This window comes from Gadus macrocephalus, chromosome 18 (genome assembly GCF_031168955.1).
Source record: "Gadus macrocephalus chromosome 18, ASM3116895v1".
In the NCBI taxonomy this organism is placed as follows: Eukaryota; Metazoa; Chordata; class Actinopteri; order Gadiformes; family Gadidae; genus Gadus; species Gadus macrocephalus.
Genome location: NC_082399.1, coordinates 5,734,352 through 5,748,771, shown reverse-complemented (window position 1 = coordinate 5,748,771; position 14,420 = coordinate 5,734,352). Strand labels below are relative to the sequence as shown.

The 14,420-nt window shown below is 45.1% G+C and overlaps 1 protein-coding gene across 8 annotated transcripts in view; it reads left to right on the top strand.

Annotated features, from left to right (window-relative positions):
• Positions 1 to 14,024, top strand: part of tmem94 (transmembrane protein 94) — a 32,136-nt gene extending 18,112 nt beyond the window's left edge. For all 8 annotated transcript variants that reach the window (XM_060037668.1, XM_060037673.1, XM_060037671.1 and 5 more), the window contains 16 exons: positions 551 to 653; positions 1,047 to 1,258; positions 1,861 to 2,042; positions 3,094 to 3,217; positions 4,164 to 4,279; positions 5,272 to 5,371; positions 5,642 to 5,750; positions 5,963 to 6,155; positions 6,614 to 6,691; positions 6,791 to 6,876; positions 7,285 to 7,366; positions 7,724 to 7,908; positions 9,863 to 9,957; positions 10,474 to 10,567; positions 10,819 to 10,989; positions 11,666 to 14,024. In XM_060037668.1, the coding sequence (XP_059893651.1) occupies positions 551 to 653; positions 1,047 to 1,258; positions 1,861 to 2,042; positions 3,094 to 3,217; positions 4,164 to 4,279; positions 5,272 to 5,371; positions 5,642 to 5,750; positions 5,963 to 6,155; positions 6,614 to 6,691; positions 6,791 to 6,876; positions 7,285 to 7,366; positions 7,724 to 7,908; positions 9,863 to 9,957; positions 10,474 to 10,567; positions 10,819 to 10,989; positions 11,666 to 11,738 (2,003 nt within the window). In that variant the 3' untranslated portion in view covers positions 11,739 to 14,024. The remainder of the gene's footprint in view (positions 1 to 550; positions 654 to 1,046; positions 1,259 to 1,860; positions 2,043 to 3,093; positions 3,218 to 4,163; positions 4,280 to 5,271; positions 5,372 to 5,641; positions 5,751 to 5,962; positions 6,156 to 6,613; positions 6,692 to 6,790; positions 6,877 to 7,284; positions 7,367 to 7,723; positions 7,909 to 9,862; positions 9,958 to 10,473; positions 10,568 to 10,818; positions 10,990 to 11,665) is intronic.
• The last annotated feature ends 396 nt before the right edge of the window (positions 14,025 to 14,420 follow it).

The following is a 14,420-nucleotide window of genomic DNA, read 5'->3' as shown; positions in this document are numbered from 1 at the left end:
TGTCGTCGGCCCAAATTTCAAGTAAACACTCGACTTCACTATCGCACCAACGTAAACCCACTCGTGAACCGCTTGCCGCCATGTTTTAAAATGATTGTTGTGGGGAAGAAGGGCGTGGACCTATAAAGAAAGAAGGGTCGCGCAAGGACTACGTCATCCAGCTCACGTTGCGTATCATCTCATTAGCATCTGTACTTTGGCCACGGCACACCTCTCCCGAGTGTGCCGTGGCCAAGGGGCTGTTCCGTGCTGGAATACGGATGGCGTGGTCACACACTAGCCAAACGTTCGAGACTTTAGTATGCAAATGAGCTCGGGCACGGGGCCGCGGCCCTAGTGTGAGTGGCCCCTTAATGAACTAGTCCCACAGAGCAAGTTCAAACTTATTAGCCCTATAGTGTAACACAGCTTTGGGCTGGTGGACTGATCATCAGCTGATTTGTTATCGGTCTCGATGCATTTGTTTATTTCCTGTCCGTTGTCCTTTGCATTGCAAATTCCCTGTGTGCCTACACATGAAATGGAGTGAAACAAGCTGTGGTGTCCCCAGATAACGTCCAGATGCTGTCCCACGGCTCGGCTGACCTCATCCTAGAGGCCTGCACAGACTTCTGGGACGGTGCCGACATCTACCCGCTCTCTGGATCAGATAGGTACAACTGGTGTAGATGTCTCTATACATTAAATATGTCCATTATTGAGCTTGAGCCCTGAAGAAAACTGTCTGCCATTTAATCCTATGGGGGTAATAGCGCCCCGACAATATACGGCCACTAGAATTGTTTTCTCCGCTGGCATGTCCAGATTATATTCTAAGGATCCTTACAGAGAAACACAACTTTTTACTTTGCTTTCGCTTGATGCGATCCGTTAGTTACTGTCTTACTCAAGGATAAGTCTCACTCTGAAACCATGGTGCTGCGTTGTTGTCCTTTTTAAGTTCTCCTTAAATAAAGAGAAGTCCTCCTTTGGTCTACACTCAAACGCTTGCACATACTTGGTAACGTTACAGGACCCACGGTAACTATCATTTGATCTCGCTACAGGAAGAAAGTGTTGGACTTCTACCAGCGGGCGTGTCTGTCGGGCTACTGCTCGGCCTTCGCCTACAAGCCCATGCAGGTGTCCCTGTCGTCGCAGCTCAACGGCAAGTGTGTGGAGCTGGCGGCGTCGGGCCCCAACCTCTTCGCGGGGCTGGAGCTCCCCTCCACCACCCCCATCAAAACAGGCTCCCGCAGGAACAGCTGGAGCTCCGACGGTAAGCGCCCTGAAATACTGCTGCTGAACAATGGGGGCGCAGTCATTAACAGCCACACTCTCGTGTGTGTGTGTGTGTGTGTGTGTGTGTGTGTGTGTGTGTGTGTGTGTGTGTGTGTGTGTGTGTGTGTGTGTGTGTGTGTGTTCCTGACACCATTATGTTATGCTAGTGTGTGTGTGTGTTCCTGACACCGTTATGATATGCTAGTGTGTTTGTGTGTTCCTGACACCGTTATGATATGCTAGTGTGTTTGTGTGTGTTCCTGACACCGTTATGATATGCTAGTGTGTGTGTGTGTTCCTGACACCGTTATGATATGCTAGTGTGTTTGTGTGTTCCTGACACCGTTATGATATGCTACTGTGTATGTGTGTGGTCCTGACACCATGATGACATTCTACTGTGTGTGTGTGTTCCTGGCACCATTATGATATGCTACTCTGTGTGTGTGTGGGGTCCTGACACCATGATGACATTCTACTGTGTGTGTGTGTTCCTGATACCATTATGATATGCTACTCTGTGTGTGTGTGTTTGTGTGTGGGGTCCTGACACCATGATGACATTCTACTGTGTGTGTGTGTGTGTGTGTGTGTGTTCAGAGGGCATCGGCGAGGGCGTGGAGCGGGAGGACTGCGTGCAGGCGCTCAGCGGGCAGATCTTCATGGGCATGGTGTCCTCCCAGTTCCAGGCGCGGCTGGACACCGTGCGGCTCATCGACGCGCTGGTGGCCGCCTGCATCCGCTTCGTCTACTTCTCCATGGAGGACGAGCTGCGCAGCAAGGTCTGTGTGTGTGTGTGTGTGTGTGTGTGTGTGTGTGTGTGTGTGTGTGTGTGTGTGTGTGTGTGTGTGTGTGTGTGTGTGTGTGTGTGTGTGTGTGTGTGTGTGTGTGTGTGTGTGTGTGTGTGTGTGTGGAGACGAAAGTAATTCATTGGTGCAAAATAAAACACCACTCTTATTTTTGAAATTGTGAATCAAGATTTCTTTCGATCAAGACTACCAATTCCACAGGGTTGCATTCCATTGGTGCCATAAACAACCTCATTTGCCTGTGCCAGGTAGTTCACTGCTGGTCCCACATCTATGTCTCTACTCAGAGCTGTGACTCCAGCTGCCAATGGAAACACACCTTCTTAAAATAGCTCTCCTCGCTTCTCTGTCCCTTTCTAACCATAACCCTGTTATGTTTGTTGATGTATCGCTTTCTTGTTTTTTTTTTTGTGATTTATTCTGAAGTGTCCTTGAGTACTTGTAGAAGCACTCCATAGATAAGATATACAAATACAGTTCTTCTTGTAGTAATGGACAATGTCCCTGTGGATTGTCATCATTCACCATGTCATCATTCACCATGTCATTATTCATCATGTCATCAATCATCATGTCATTTTTCATCATATCATCATTCATCATGTCATTATTCATCAATCATCATGTCATTATTCATCATGTCATTATTCATCATTCATCATGTCATTATTCATCATATCATCATTCATCATGTCATTATTCTTCATGTCATCATCCATCATGTCATCATTCATCGTGTCATTATTCATCATGTCATTATTCATCATGTCGTCATTCATCATGTCGTCATTCATCATGTCATCATTCATCATGTCATCATTCATCATGTCATCATTCATCATGTCATGTCATCATTCATCATGTCATCATTCATCATGTCATGTCATCATTCATCATGTCATCATTCATCATGTCATCATTCATCATGTCATCATTCATCATGTCATGTCATCATTCATCATGTCATCATTCATCATGTCATGTCATCATTCATCATGTCATCATTCATCATGTCACCTTGCAGGTGTTTGCAGAGAAGATGGGTCTGGAGACGGGCTGGAACTGTCACATCTCTCTCACCCCCAACGGGGAGGGGGGGGCGCACTCCAGCCCCGGCCAGGGCTCCTTACACGACGACGCGCACCACGGTAACCATAACGACCCGCACCACTGTAACTATAGCGACCCGCATCACTGTAACCACAACGACCCGCACCACGGTAACCATAACGACCCGCACCACTGTAACCATAACGACCCGCACCACTGTAACCATAACGACCCGCACCACTGTAACCATAACGACATGGTGTAACGAGCTCCGATCAGGGCTCGTTACACGACGTCGCGCACCACGGTAACTATAGCGACCCGCACCACTGTAACTATAGCGACCCGCATCACTGTAACCATAACGACCCGCACCACTGTAACCATAACGACCCGCAACACGGTAACCATAACGACACGCACCACTGTAACCATAACGACCCGCACCACTGTAACCATAACGACATGGTGTAACGAGCTCCGATCAGGGCTCGTTACACACAATAGAGTCAGCCCTCGGAGCACTCTACTGTTTCTCATGGTCCGTGCTCTGGTTGGTAGGTCTTGTAATAGATTATCGGCAGGTGGCATAAAATGAGACATGTTGGGCTTGTGTTCTGTCTAGTTGTTCTGCGAAGAAACAAAGTAGCTTTTTGGTGGGGCTGTTTTTGTCAAAACATCCAGCCGACGACCATGCAAAGTTATGCAAAACATATCATTGGTGGTGGCCATTGCCAACAAAATGTAATAGCACAGATTATGTTGGGATCAACATTTAAAACTCTCTCCCTGCTGCTCAATGTGTTTAATCTGCAAACCGTCCCTTTAATATACAACGTTTGTGTGTGTGTGCTGGGGGAGGGGGGGGGAACCACGACTATGAACCTTCCAAACATCTGAGTGTGTGTGTTTTGTGATTATTCTTAGTACCATGTTGCTTCCAGACGTGTGTGTGTGTGTGTGTGTGTGTGGGGGGGGGGGGGGGGGGGGGGATTATTTAAGAACCGTTGCTTCCAGACATGATTAGAGTGTGTTTTGTGTTAGATTCCCGCGATGAGGCAGAGGGTCCCCTTCTCCAAGAAGAGGAGATCCACTCCGACCTGGCCAGCTTCCAGCCTACGGACAGCGACGTCCCAAGCTTCCTGGAGGACTGCAACCGGGTAATCCTCTGGCCATGCTTCTACATGAGAAATATCTAGATTCTGCAACTTCAAGTATAATTGTTTATAAAATAGAATTGCAAGGGTTCGGAATCGTCTGTTTTTAGATGTTTCAGAGAGATTTGCACTTGACCCTAGCCTCGTGAGACCGTCCAGATATTCAAGTCTGCATTTCGCAATGAATAACTGTCTGGCCTTGACTGGGCATCGATTGATAGCCAAACATGGCCACGAATGTCCTTAAAAACTCCCACTCATCTGAACGAATAACATGGTGACTCCCACACTCTCTTCACTCTGGCCGTATTTGGTTTGAGGAAAGGCCGAAACGTAATCTTTTACCATGGTTATTCATTCTATTTCCGATGAAACCGATTGCTTTTGGTTGCTCCGTAGATGGCTAGACATTCCTTGGGCACCGCCACCGTTTGGAAGTGCTGCGTTGCTCCTCGTTCGTCGTCAACTTAAACTCCCTTCCCCTGGGGCAGGATCTATCCCTTTTATCATTTCGGAGAGGCTTTCAGCAGGCCTGGGGCCAGACTGATCTGCAGAAAGAAACGGAAGCCCCGAGATCAGGAAATAAGCGAAGAGAGCTTGAGAACTAGCTTCTTTCAACATTCTTTGAACTTTACAGACACTGATGTATTGTCTTTTCTCTTTCGTCTGACAAATGTACTTATTGTAACACGCTTTGGATAGAAGCATCTGCTAAATACCCTAAATGTAAATGTAGTGTAAATTGAAATGGTCTTCTGAGGTCACCGGTTACGTATGAGCCAAGCACGTGGCTTGACAAATGCTGCCGCGTTAGCTTCTGTCTTGATGAGAACTTATCCTCAGCCGTTCTAGAATGAATGTGGAGTTATCTACTGCCCACTTGGGATGTGGCCCTCGAACATGGTTGTCTACATCTCCTCATGCAACCATTCCTACCTAAAGCGAAGAACACATGTTTTAATCAAATATTTCTGTTTGTATTTTGCTCTCTGCAGGCCAAGCTTCCCCGTGGTATCCACCAGGTCCGACCCCACCTGAAGAACATTGACAATGTGCCTCTGTTGGTTCCTCTCTTCACCGACTGCACCCCAGACAGTGAGTTGGGTTTCCCTGCTTTGTTTGGTTGGTAGTGCGACCCAGACAGGGTTGTTTAGAGGGTAGTGCACCCCAGACAGGGTTGTTCAGAGGGTAGTGCACCCAAGAAAGTGTTGTTTAGAGGGTAGTGCACCCCAGACAGTGAGTAGGGTTGCCGTATTTTGTTTAGAGGGTCATGCACCCCAGACAGTGAGTAGGGTAATAAGGTTGGGTTATATACATAAGGATGCCAGTGCTTCAGTTCTCTGCTTGCTGTGATCACCTCCTCAGCCATGTGCGATATGATGGAGATCATGCAGGAGAACAGAGAGGTCACCTGTTGTCTGGGCAGTGCCGCAAACTTCCGCAATAGTAGGCTGTTTCTGCAGAGTAACCTCAGGTACACACACACACACACACACACACACACACACACACACACACACACACACACACACACACACACACACACACACACACACACACACACACACACACACACACACACACACACACACACACACACACCCCTACTCAAACCTACTCAAACCTACTACACTCACTCACTCACTCACTCACTCACATCTCTTATCTTTCTCCTCCTCCCTGCAGCATCGCTCTGGACCCGCTGTACCCCTCGCGCTGCTCCTGGGAGACGTTTGGCTATGCGGCGGCGGGCGCTGGCTTCAACGGGGACATGGAGGGACTGACCCCTCTGAGGCTGTCTGGAGAGCTCAACACCCTGGGCTGTTCCGTCTGCTTCCACCAGGGGGAGAGCGTGAGCATGGTCAAGCTCATTGAGCAGGTGAGCCCGAGAGAAAATTAACGGAGAACCAAGGAGGATAAACACAGTCATCGGATGGATGACTCCTCTCTCTGTCTCTAGGTTAATGCATAAGCATTAAATGACTCCTCTCTCTAGATTATACACATGCATTAGATGACTACTCTCTCCCTGTCTCTAGGTTAATGCATAAGCATTACATGACTCCTCTCTCTAGATTAAACGCTTGCATTAGATGACTCCTCTCCCTAGATTAAACACTTGCATTAGATGACTCCTCTCTCTAGATTAAACGCTTGCATTAGATGATTACTCACTCTCTGTCTCCCAAACCAATCAACCAGTATTGTTGGGGTTTTGGTTTTCATTTATCTTCTTTGTGATTGCTTTTTACCCCTCATAGTAACAAGAAATCGATCTTTTGAATGTATGTCTTCTTGAAGTACAACAATATTATCAATGGTTTTTATGACTTCCAGGCACGGCACACGACCTACGGCATCCGAAAGTGCTTCCTGTTCCTGCTTCAGTGTCAGCTGAGTCTGGTCATCATTCAGGTAGGAGGCAGGCTGAACCTGTACCCAGGGCACCATGGCTTGGCTGAGCCTGTATATGGTGAGAAACGGCTGCAGTTTGACGGTGTTTTCCCCTCTTAGTTCCTGGCCTGTCTGGCCCAGCTCCCCCCTCCCATCAACACCACCGATATCCTGTGGTTGTCCTGCTTCAGCTGTCCACTCCTCAGGTAGGCCGACCTCACTCCTCACCTGCTGGTTCTGCTCCCCCGGGAGTTGACGTCATCTCTTTATCGTGCACCAGTCAGAGCTCGCGTCTCGTCCGGAGAGACGGTTTTCGCACGATTGGATTCCCTCAAATACGCACACAGCTCAAGTCTCTTTATATAAAGTTTATAGGGCTCACTTTTGTAAACGTGATGGATAACAGTAGGAGAATAGTAAGATAGCTGAAGATAGGAGTCATCATTGTACTCTAACGGCCTATCCAACAGTTAGTCACTTCTAGGTTAACCCACCAGTCTATCTAACATGTCTCAACGGTGTGTCCCTTTTAGGTTAACCTAACCGTCTGTCTAACATGTCTCACTGTGTCCCTTCTGGAGAATCCTAACAGTCTGTGTAACATGTCTCAACAGTGTGTCCCTTCTGGGGAAACCTCCGGACAGTTCAGTCATGACGGTAGCAACAGGGAAGAATCTAGACGCTATTCCACGCAAGGTGAGAACCTTGTTTCACACTAACTGTTGGAGACGTGTTTTGTCTTGAAGTGACTGCCAAACTGACTGCCTGTCAAACTGACTGTTACTGATGTGTATTTAGCTGGAATGAACTATCACACTAACTGTCACAGACTTGTTTTAGCTGGAATTAACTGTCACTGTGTCACTAACACACAAAATAACTATTATATTGTATTTCTTGTATTTCTAGCTGTTTTAACCTACATTAAGCACTTTGTGACTAATGCTCTGGAAACCCACTATATAAATACACTTTACTTGCTCACTAACTCATTTCCTCCCATTTTGTGCGCGTGTGTGTGGTTAACCATTTTGTGGCTATCCTTCCGATCAGACCCAGAACTACTTCCTGGGCTGCTTCCTGTTGAAGTTCGGTCTGACTGTGTGTGCCTACCTGCTCGGTTTCGGCTTCACCCTGCAACAGTTCTGCCAGCTGTCAGCTGGCAAGGGGTCGGGAAACATGACCGAGGACAGCAACAGCACTGATCCAGACTCCTGCAGTCACATACTCACCACCAGGTAGATCCACACTCACATACTCACCACCAGGTAGATCCACACTCACATACTCACCACCAGGTAGATCCACACTCACATACTCACCACCAGGTAGATCCACACTCACATACTCACCACCAGGTAGATCCACACTCACATACTCACCACCAGGTAGATCCACACTCACATACTCACCACCAGGTAGATCCACACTCACATACTCACCACCAGGTAGATCCACACTCACATACTCACCACCAGGTAGATCCACACTCACATACTCACCACCAGGTAGATCCACACTCACATACTCACCACCAGGTAGATCCACACTCACATACTCACCACCAGGTAGATCCACACTCACATACTCACCACCAGGTAGATCCACACTCACATACTCAACACAAGGTAGATCCACACTCACATACTCACCACCAGGTAGATCCACACTCACATACTCACCACCAGGTAGATCCACACTCACATACTCACCACCAGGTAGATCCACACTCACATACTCACCACCAGGTAGATCCACACTCACATACTCACCACCAGGTAGATCCACACTCACATACTCACCACCAGGTAGATCCACACTCACATACTCAACCCCAGGTAGATCCACACTCCAGTGTTGTTTTCGTCAGGCAAGACGAAAACGAAAATGACGTCGTCAGACCCCTTTTTTCCATGACGAAAACGAGACTAAGACGAACGTCACCAAAGCCATATAAAGACTAAAATGTGACGAAAAATTTAGACATTTTCGTCAGACGAGAACTAGACGAGACTAAATTGTTAGTGAGAGCATGTGAGCGGAGCGTGGAGCGGGTGGTGGAGCGGAAGAAATACGTTGGAGCGGGTTGGAGCGCAGAGCGGTTTTAAATTCAAAGGCCGGAGCGGGGATTTGACTCCGCTCCAGTCCGCTCTAGTCCGCTCCAATTTTAACTGCTTCTAGCGGCTTACATGTAGGTGGTTCACGTAGAATAGAATGGGTTTCAATGGGAGCATCCAAGCAACCTGATTGGATAAAACGCGTCACGTGAGACCCTTCCACCCCCCCCCCCCCCCGCAACACTGGCTCGTGTGCTCGCGCGCAGCTGCGCCTGCACGCACACGGCACACACACACTCATACACTACAGAGAGAGGCTGGTGGACGAGGCACACACACACTCATACACTACAGAGAGAGGCTGGTGGACGAGGCACACACACACTCATACACTACAGAGAGAGGCTGGTGGACGAGTTTTCGTCGGACTAAAACTAGACTAAAACTTTCAAAGATAGAAATGACTAAAATGGGACTAAAACTAAGAAGCATTTCGTCAAAAAGACTAAGACTAAAACTAAATCTAAAATGCCTGCCAAAAACAACACTGCCACACTCACATACTCAACCCCAGGTAGATCCACAGTCACATACTCAATCCCAGGTAGCACCCAACTCACATACTCACCCCCAGGTGGAACCACGCTCACATACTCACCCCCAGATAGCACACGCTCACATACTCACCCCCTAGTGGAACCACGCTCACATACTCACCCCCAGATAGCACACGCTCACATACTCACCCCCAGGTGGAACCACGCTCACATACTCACCCCCAGATAGCACACGCTCACTCATGGAATCACACAACGCACAAGAATCCCATTTGTCCGATGATGTTCACTTTTAAAACACCGGTGAAGGACAACTGGCCAATGTCATTTGTAAATAAAAAATGTTTTCTATAAAATGATTTCCCTTGGCAGAGCATAGGCAACCTTTTGAGTCAATTCCGAAACATATTTAATGCCAGCCCTACAATGTTATCAATATTGTTAAGGGAAGTTAATTCATAATATTACCTTGGCATGTGCCAAAATTGTGGTTAAAGACAATTTTAAGCGATTTCAAAATATGTAAAGATCCTAAGCGCAGTCCCTCATAGAAATCCTTTTTTTCTTTCTCTCAACAGTGTGTCACAGAGCGCACCACGCTGGTTCGGAGAGCTGTCCAATGGTCTGCTGCTCACACAGAAGGTCATGGCCGGCTTCCTGGCCCTGCACACAGGTCTGCACACTGTTTGTATCAGATCCCTGCACCTAACACTATTGCCGTTCATTCATTCATATCAGTTCTGCACTTTCCACGATGGATGTTCATTCATTAATATTGGGTCTGCACTTTACACTATTGCTTTTCATTCTCTGTACCTTACACTATTGATGTTTATTCATTCATATCGGATATTAACACTTTACACTATTAGTGTTAATTCCTTTATATCGGGTCTTTACACTTCTTACTTTATTCATACTTTGCTGGAACAATAATAAACAAAACAATGGATATTTACATAAATGTTTCGATTATTAATTTTATGTTATTCCTGTATTTCTGTGTGTTAGGTTTAGTTTTTTGTGCAACTCAGATTCAGCTGAGTTTTTATTTGAGTAAACAGATCGTTTTTTCAATATAGGTTTTTGTCGATTTAAGTTTCAGCATGCTGCTATAAGGCTGCGGCATCCCTCCCTATGTACACAGCCACTCTCTCTCCCTTACCATGTCCCTGCGTCTCTCCTCCAGTGGTGGTTTCCCTGAGCTATGTGCACCGCTCCCAGTCTCTGTGGAGGAAGAGTCCCTTCAGCAACACTTGGTGGTGTCTCACCGTTCCCGTCGTGTGAGTACCCCCCCCATACCAGCACTCTCTATCTAAAATGTCTTCCATGCTCCTCCTTTGCTCTTAGAAAATTGTCCAAATAAATCCACCAGAAAACATAATAATTGATCTCTCGCTCGCCCCCTCGCCCCCTCTCTCTCTCTCTCTTTCTCTCTCTCTTTCTTTCTTTCTTTCTTTCTTTCTTTCTTTCTTTCTTTCTTTCTTTCTTTCTTTCTTTCTTCCCCCGCCCCCACCCATCTCTCTCTCCACAGCCTGCTCGGCCAGGTGGTGCAGGCCACCGTGGACTACCAGCTGTGGTGCGACCGGAGTTCCCCGTTGACCTTTGCCCTCTGGGACATCCCCCTGACGGCGCTGCTGCTGGTCTCCCTGTCCCCGCTGCTGGTGGTGCTGGTGAACGAGATGGTGAAGCTACATGAGATCAGGTACCTTTGAGTCCCCGTCCCCAATGCAGCCTGAGCTAGAGGAGCTCTAGGTCCCTGATTGGTTCAGGGATTCTATCTTGCCTGTCAATCACAGGTGTGTGAAGTGCAACGTTTCCCAAGGGTGGAAATATGAAGGGAGGGATCAGAGATCTTGTGTTGGGGTGATAGGTTTAAAAAACCTTGCTCACTCTCTTTGCACCTCTCAAACCTTCCCTATAGCACCTTAAACTTTATATTTGAACTTAATTCCACTTCTTTCCTCCAACAGTGGCATGCATGATCCTTCCTAAGGAGACAGTAATATCTTATATGATTTGCTTCTCAATTCTAAATATAGTATACTAGTACAGTATATGTTTCTATATAGTATATTTTATATTGGTGAGTCATGTGAGACATTTTTATGCAATGGTTTACCTAGTGATCCTTGTGCCCTCTTATACAATGGACTTTTTATTCCTGGGCAGGAATAGTAGCAATAGGAAATATCTGTAAAGAGGGGATTATAGCCAAGTGATTGAGTAAGAGGACGAAAGAGTTAGGCCTGAATTTCAACAATTACATAATTTGAATTTATAATAGTTATGATTTTCTCTAATTACATTCTGAATGCAGTACTGATCAAGCTGTTTTATTGTACTGTTTGTAACAAACTATTATTATTTATTTTTTACAGGGTGCGGGTTCGATACCAGAAGCGGCAGAAATTACAATTTGAGACTAAACTGGGAATGAACTCGCCATTTTGATTGGCTCTGCTCCAAGGAACTCATTGTTGCGCACACACCCCTGTGCCTAATTTCTTAGGGTACAGGACCAGGCCTCAGCCCACACACACTGCAGCTCTTTTAGTTTGAACGTATAGGGCTTTAGCACATATGTCATATTTGTATGACATATGTGTTCTATGTGTATAATACATTCAACGCACATATTTAAAACTTCTGATTTCGATCTACATTTAAGCTTCTTTTTATTGGGGGGGATTGACACAGAAAAGGTGGAGGTGTTTGCAAAGCATTTAAAGTCCAATCTTCTTGATCTAAATTCCTAATCCAAACTAACCCCTACCCCAACTAACCCAAACCCTAACCAAACCTAACACAAGTAAGCCAAAACTCTGCAGGAAAACTATTTATTGAAAGATCGTTTTATAGAAGAAGCATGAGGAATGTTTTTTGAAGAGGTAATACTCTCACAATCGCTTTTAGTTTGTCATAAAGATACACACTTCTGCATGGATTGTTTTACACACTCTGCATCACATTTATTCATATTGTAGGTCCACGGGAAATTGGATACAAAAATGCTGAGATTAGCAGGCTAATTCTGACGGTATACTCATTCTCGGAGTTGCCCTGATTGCATAAAGAGAAGAGTGGTTTCCAGATTTGATGGTGATTTGATTGTATCCTTAAACTAATCCTAATGGTTTTTTTTCAAGTGAAAATGCGATGCTAGCATGTACATGACTGTGTCCACTCTGTTGCCACTGTCCTGGGCTCAATCGAGGGTCGAGGCCTACAGAGTTGATGTGCTGTGTTTTAGGGTTGTTGCATATTGTTGCATATCTACAGGGAATGATGTAATGCTACCTCTTGTAAGTCTGGAAAGCTTGAACAAAACAAAAAAGGGTTAAAATGAGAAAGCTCTGTAAATAAGCCCTGGCAAAGACATTACATAATCACAAGAAGCTATTGTCTCAAGGTCCGCCTCACACAAAAGGATTTAGATTGTGCCCAATGCAAGAGCTCTGTTTTGATCCAATCATTTGTATGTCCCTGTTAAGAATGACTGCTCATGTTATATCCACCCACCTCTTGTTTCAATCTCAACAGGAAGGTCTCTACACAAGACTTGTAATGTGTGAGAACGACCATTGGGCTAAACACAACAATCCCTGCAAATCCTTGCAAAAAAATACAATTCTACTTGCGAGAATCTTTTTAATGCAGTCTTCTGGAAGGTGCTTTCTCGAACGGGTGCCTTTACTCTCTGCCTGACTAGTCGCTCTGCTATACAACGACGAGTCATTCAAATAACATTTAGACCTAGAAACAAACCTACAAAATGCCGGCTGCTATTTTTTGGTAAGCGGCTAATTTTAAATACGCACAAATGGTTTGCAAAAGTGATACATGTGGTTACACGCAGAGGATTATAAACTTAATTTTGCAGTTTGACTTCGTCTCTAAAATATCCTCCTGGTTAATTTGTACTTCTCATACTGTGCTCCCAATTGAACACAGCCTTCCTTAGTTTTGCCTCACACAGACGTGATGCAATTCATCCACAACGTTTGCTTCTCCATATGATGTGTCATGACCACATGGCATTTGTTGCCACAACTCACGAAGGCTCAGTTTGATATCATCAGAATAAATGAAAGGGATATCTGGGTGTTATATGGGTTTTAGTTGACCATATGTACCCATCACCAGTCCTCAAGCCTTTTATAAGCATTTTATTAGGTTAACGGTTCATTCTCGCAATATGAAGAAATAAACGGATGGGGGTAGGTGATGCCATTCATGTTGATGTACCAGCCATGTAGATCCTAGTTTAACTCATGCTGTCTTTTTAAGGAGTCACCGCAATGTGTACATTCTTTTAAAATGTTGTACATTTTATTTTTTGGTTTTCCACATTTTGTACTTGAGTTAATTTATGGTGTCACTGAGATTCTGTTAATGTTGCATGAGAAGGATATTTAGTCAGCGTTCTGGTTGGGAAATCTTTTAGTAATATTCAGTTTGTCTGCTATAACTTGTGATTTGAATCGCTAATGCATGTGCTGCTGGTGTTTAGTCAAACTATTTTCTGATGAAACTAGGAAAAACTATTCATGCATATGATTGACTGCTGGCTGACAGCCAATTTGTCATTTCATTAGGAGTACTGATGTTGATGTGGTTGTTCACAAGATCCGTAAATGTATATTTTGTATTTTTTCAAAAGATAAATGTTTTCTTTTTTGTACATTTCGTTTATGCATTGATTTATGTGCAGTAAATAAAGGCGGTCCTTTTTTATTACATGTTGGTGTACTTGTTATTACAGTATGTGTGCAACATGTTATGAACAATGAACTTCATCCGCACGTTGTTTAATATAATAACTTATTATTTTCAAATGTATATGATGAAGTAGAGCTGTGGTGTTTATTATTCCCAGACAAGACAGTACAATCTAAAAACGTAAAAAGGGTCATACAACATCCAAAACCAAAAGTACAAACTATAATAAAAGGATCAAGTTGCTGTGAGTGAAAATATATAACGAAAGGGCCCAAGGGTACAGACAGCTAGCCTGGTCCATCCATGTCCAATCTATGGGCTGCGTTCCAAATAACATTATTTTTCTTATTACTTCTATGTTCTCCAGCTACCCTTACAGAGTACCAACAGTTGCACACAGGATGCATACAATTA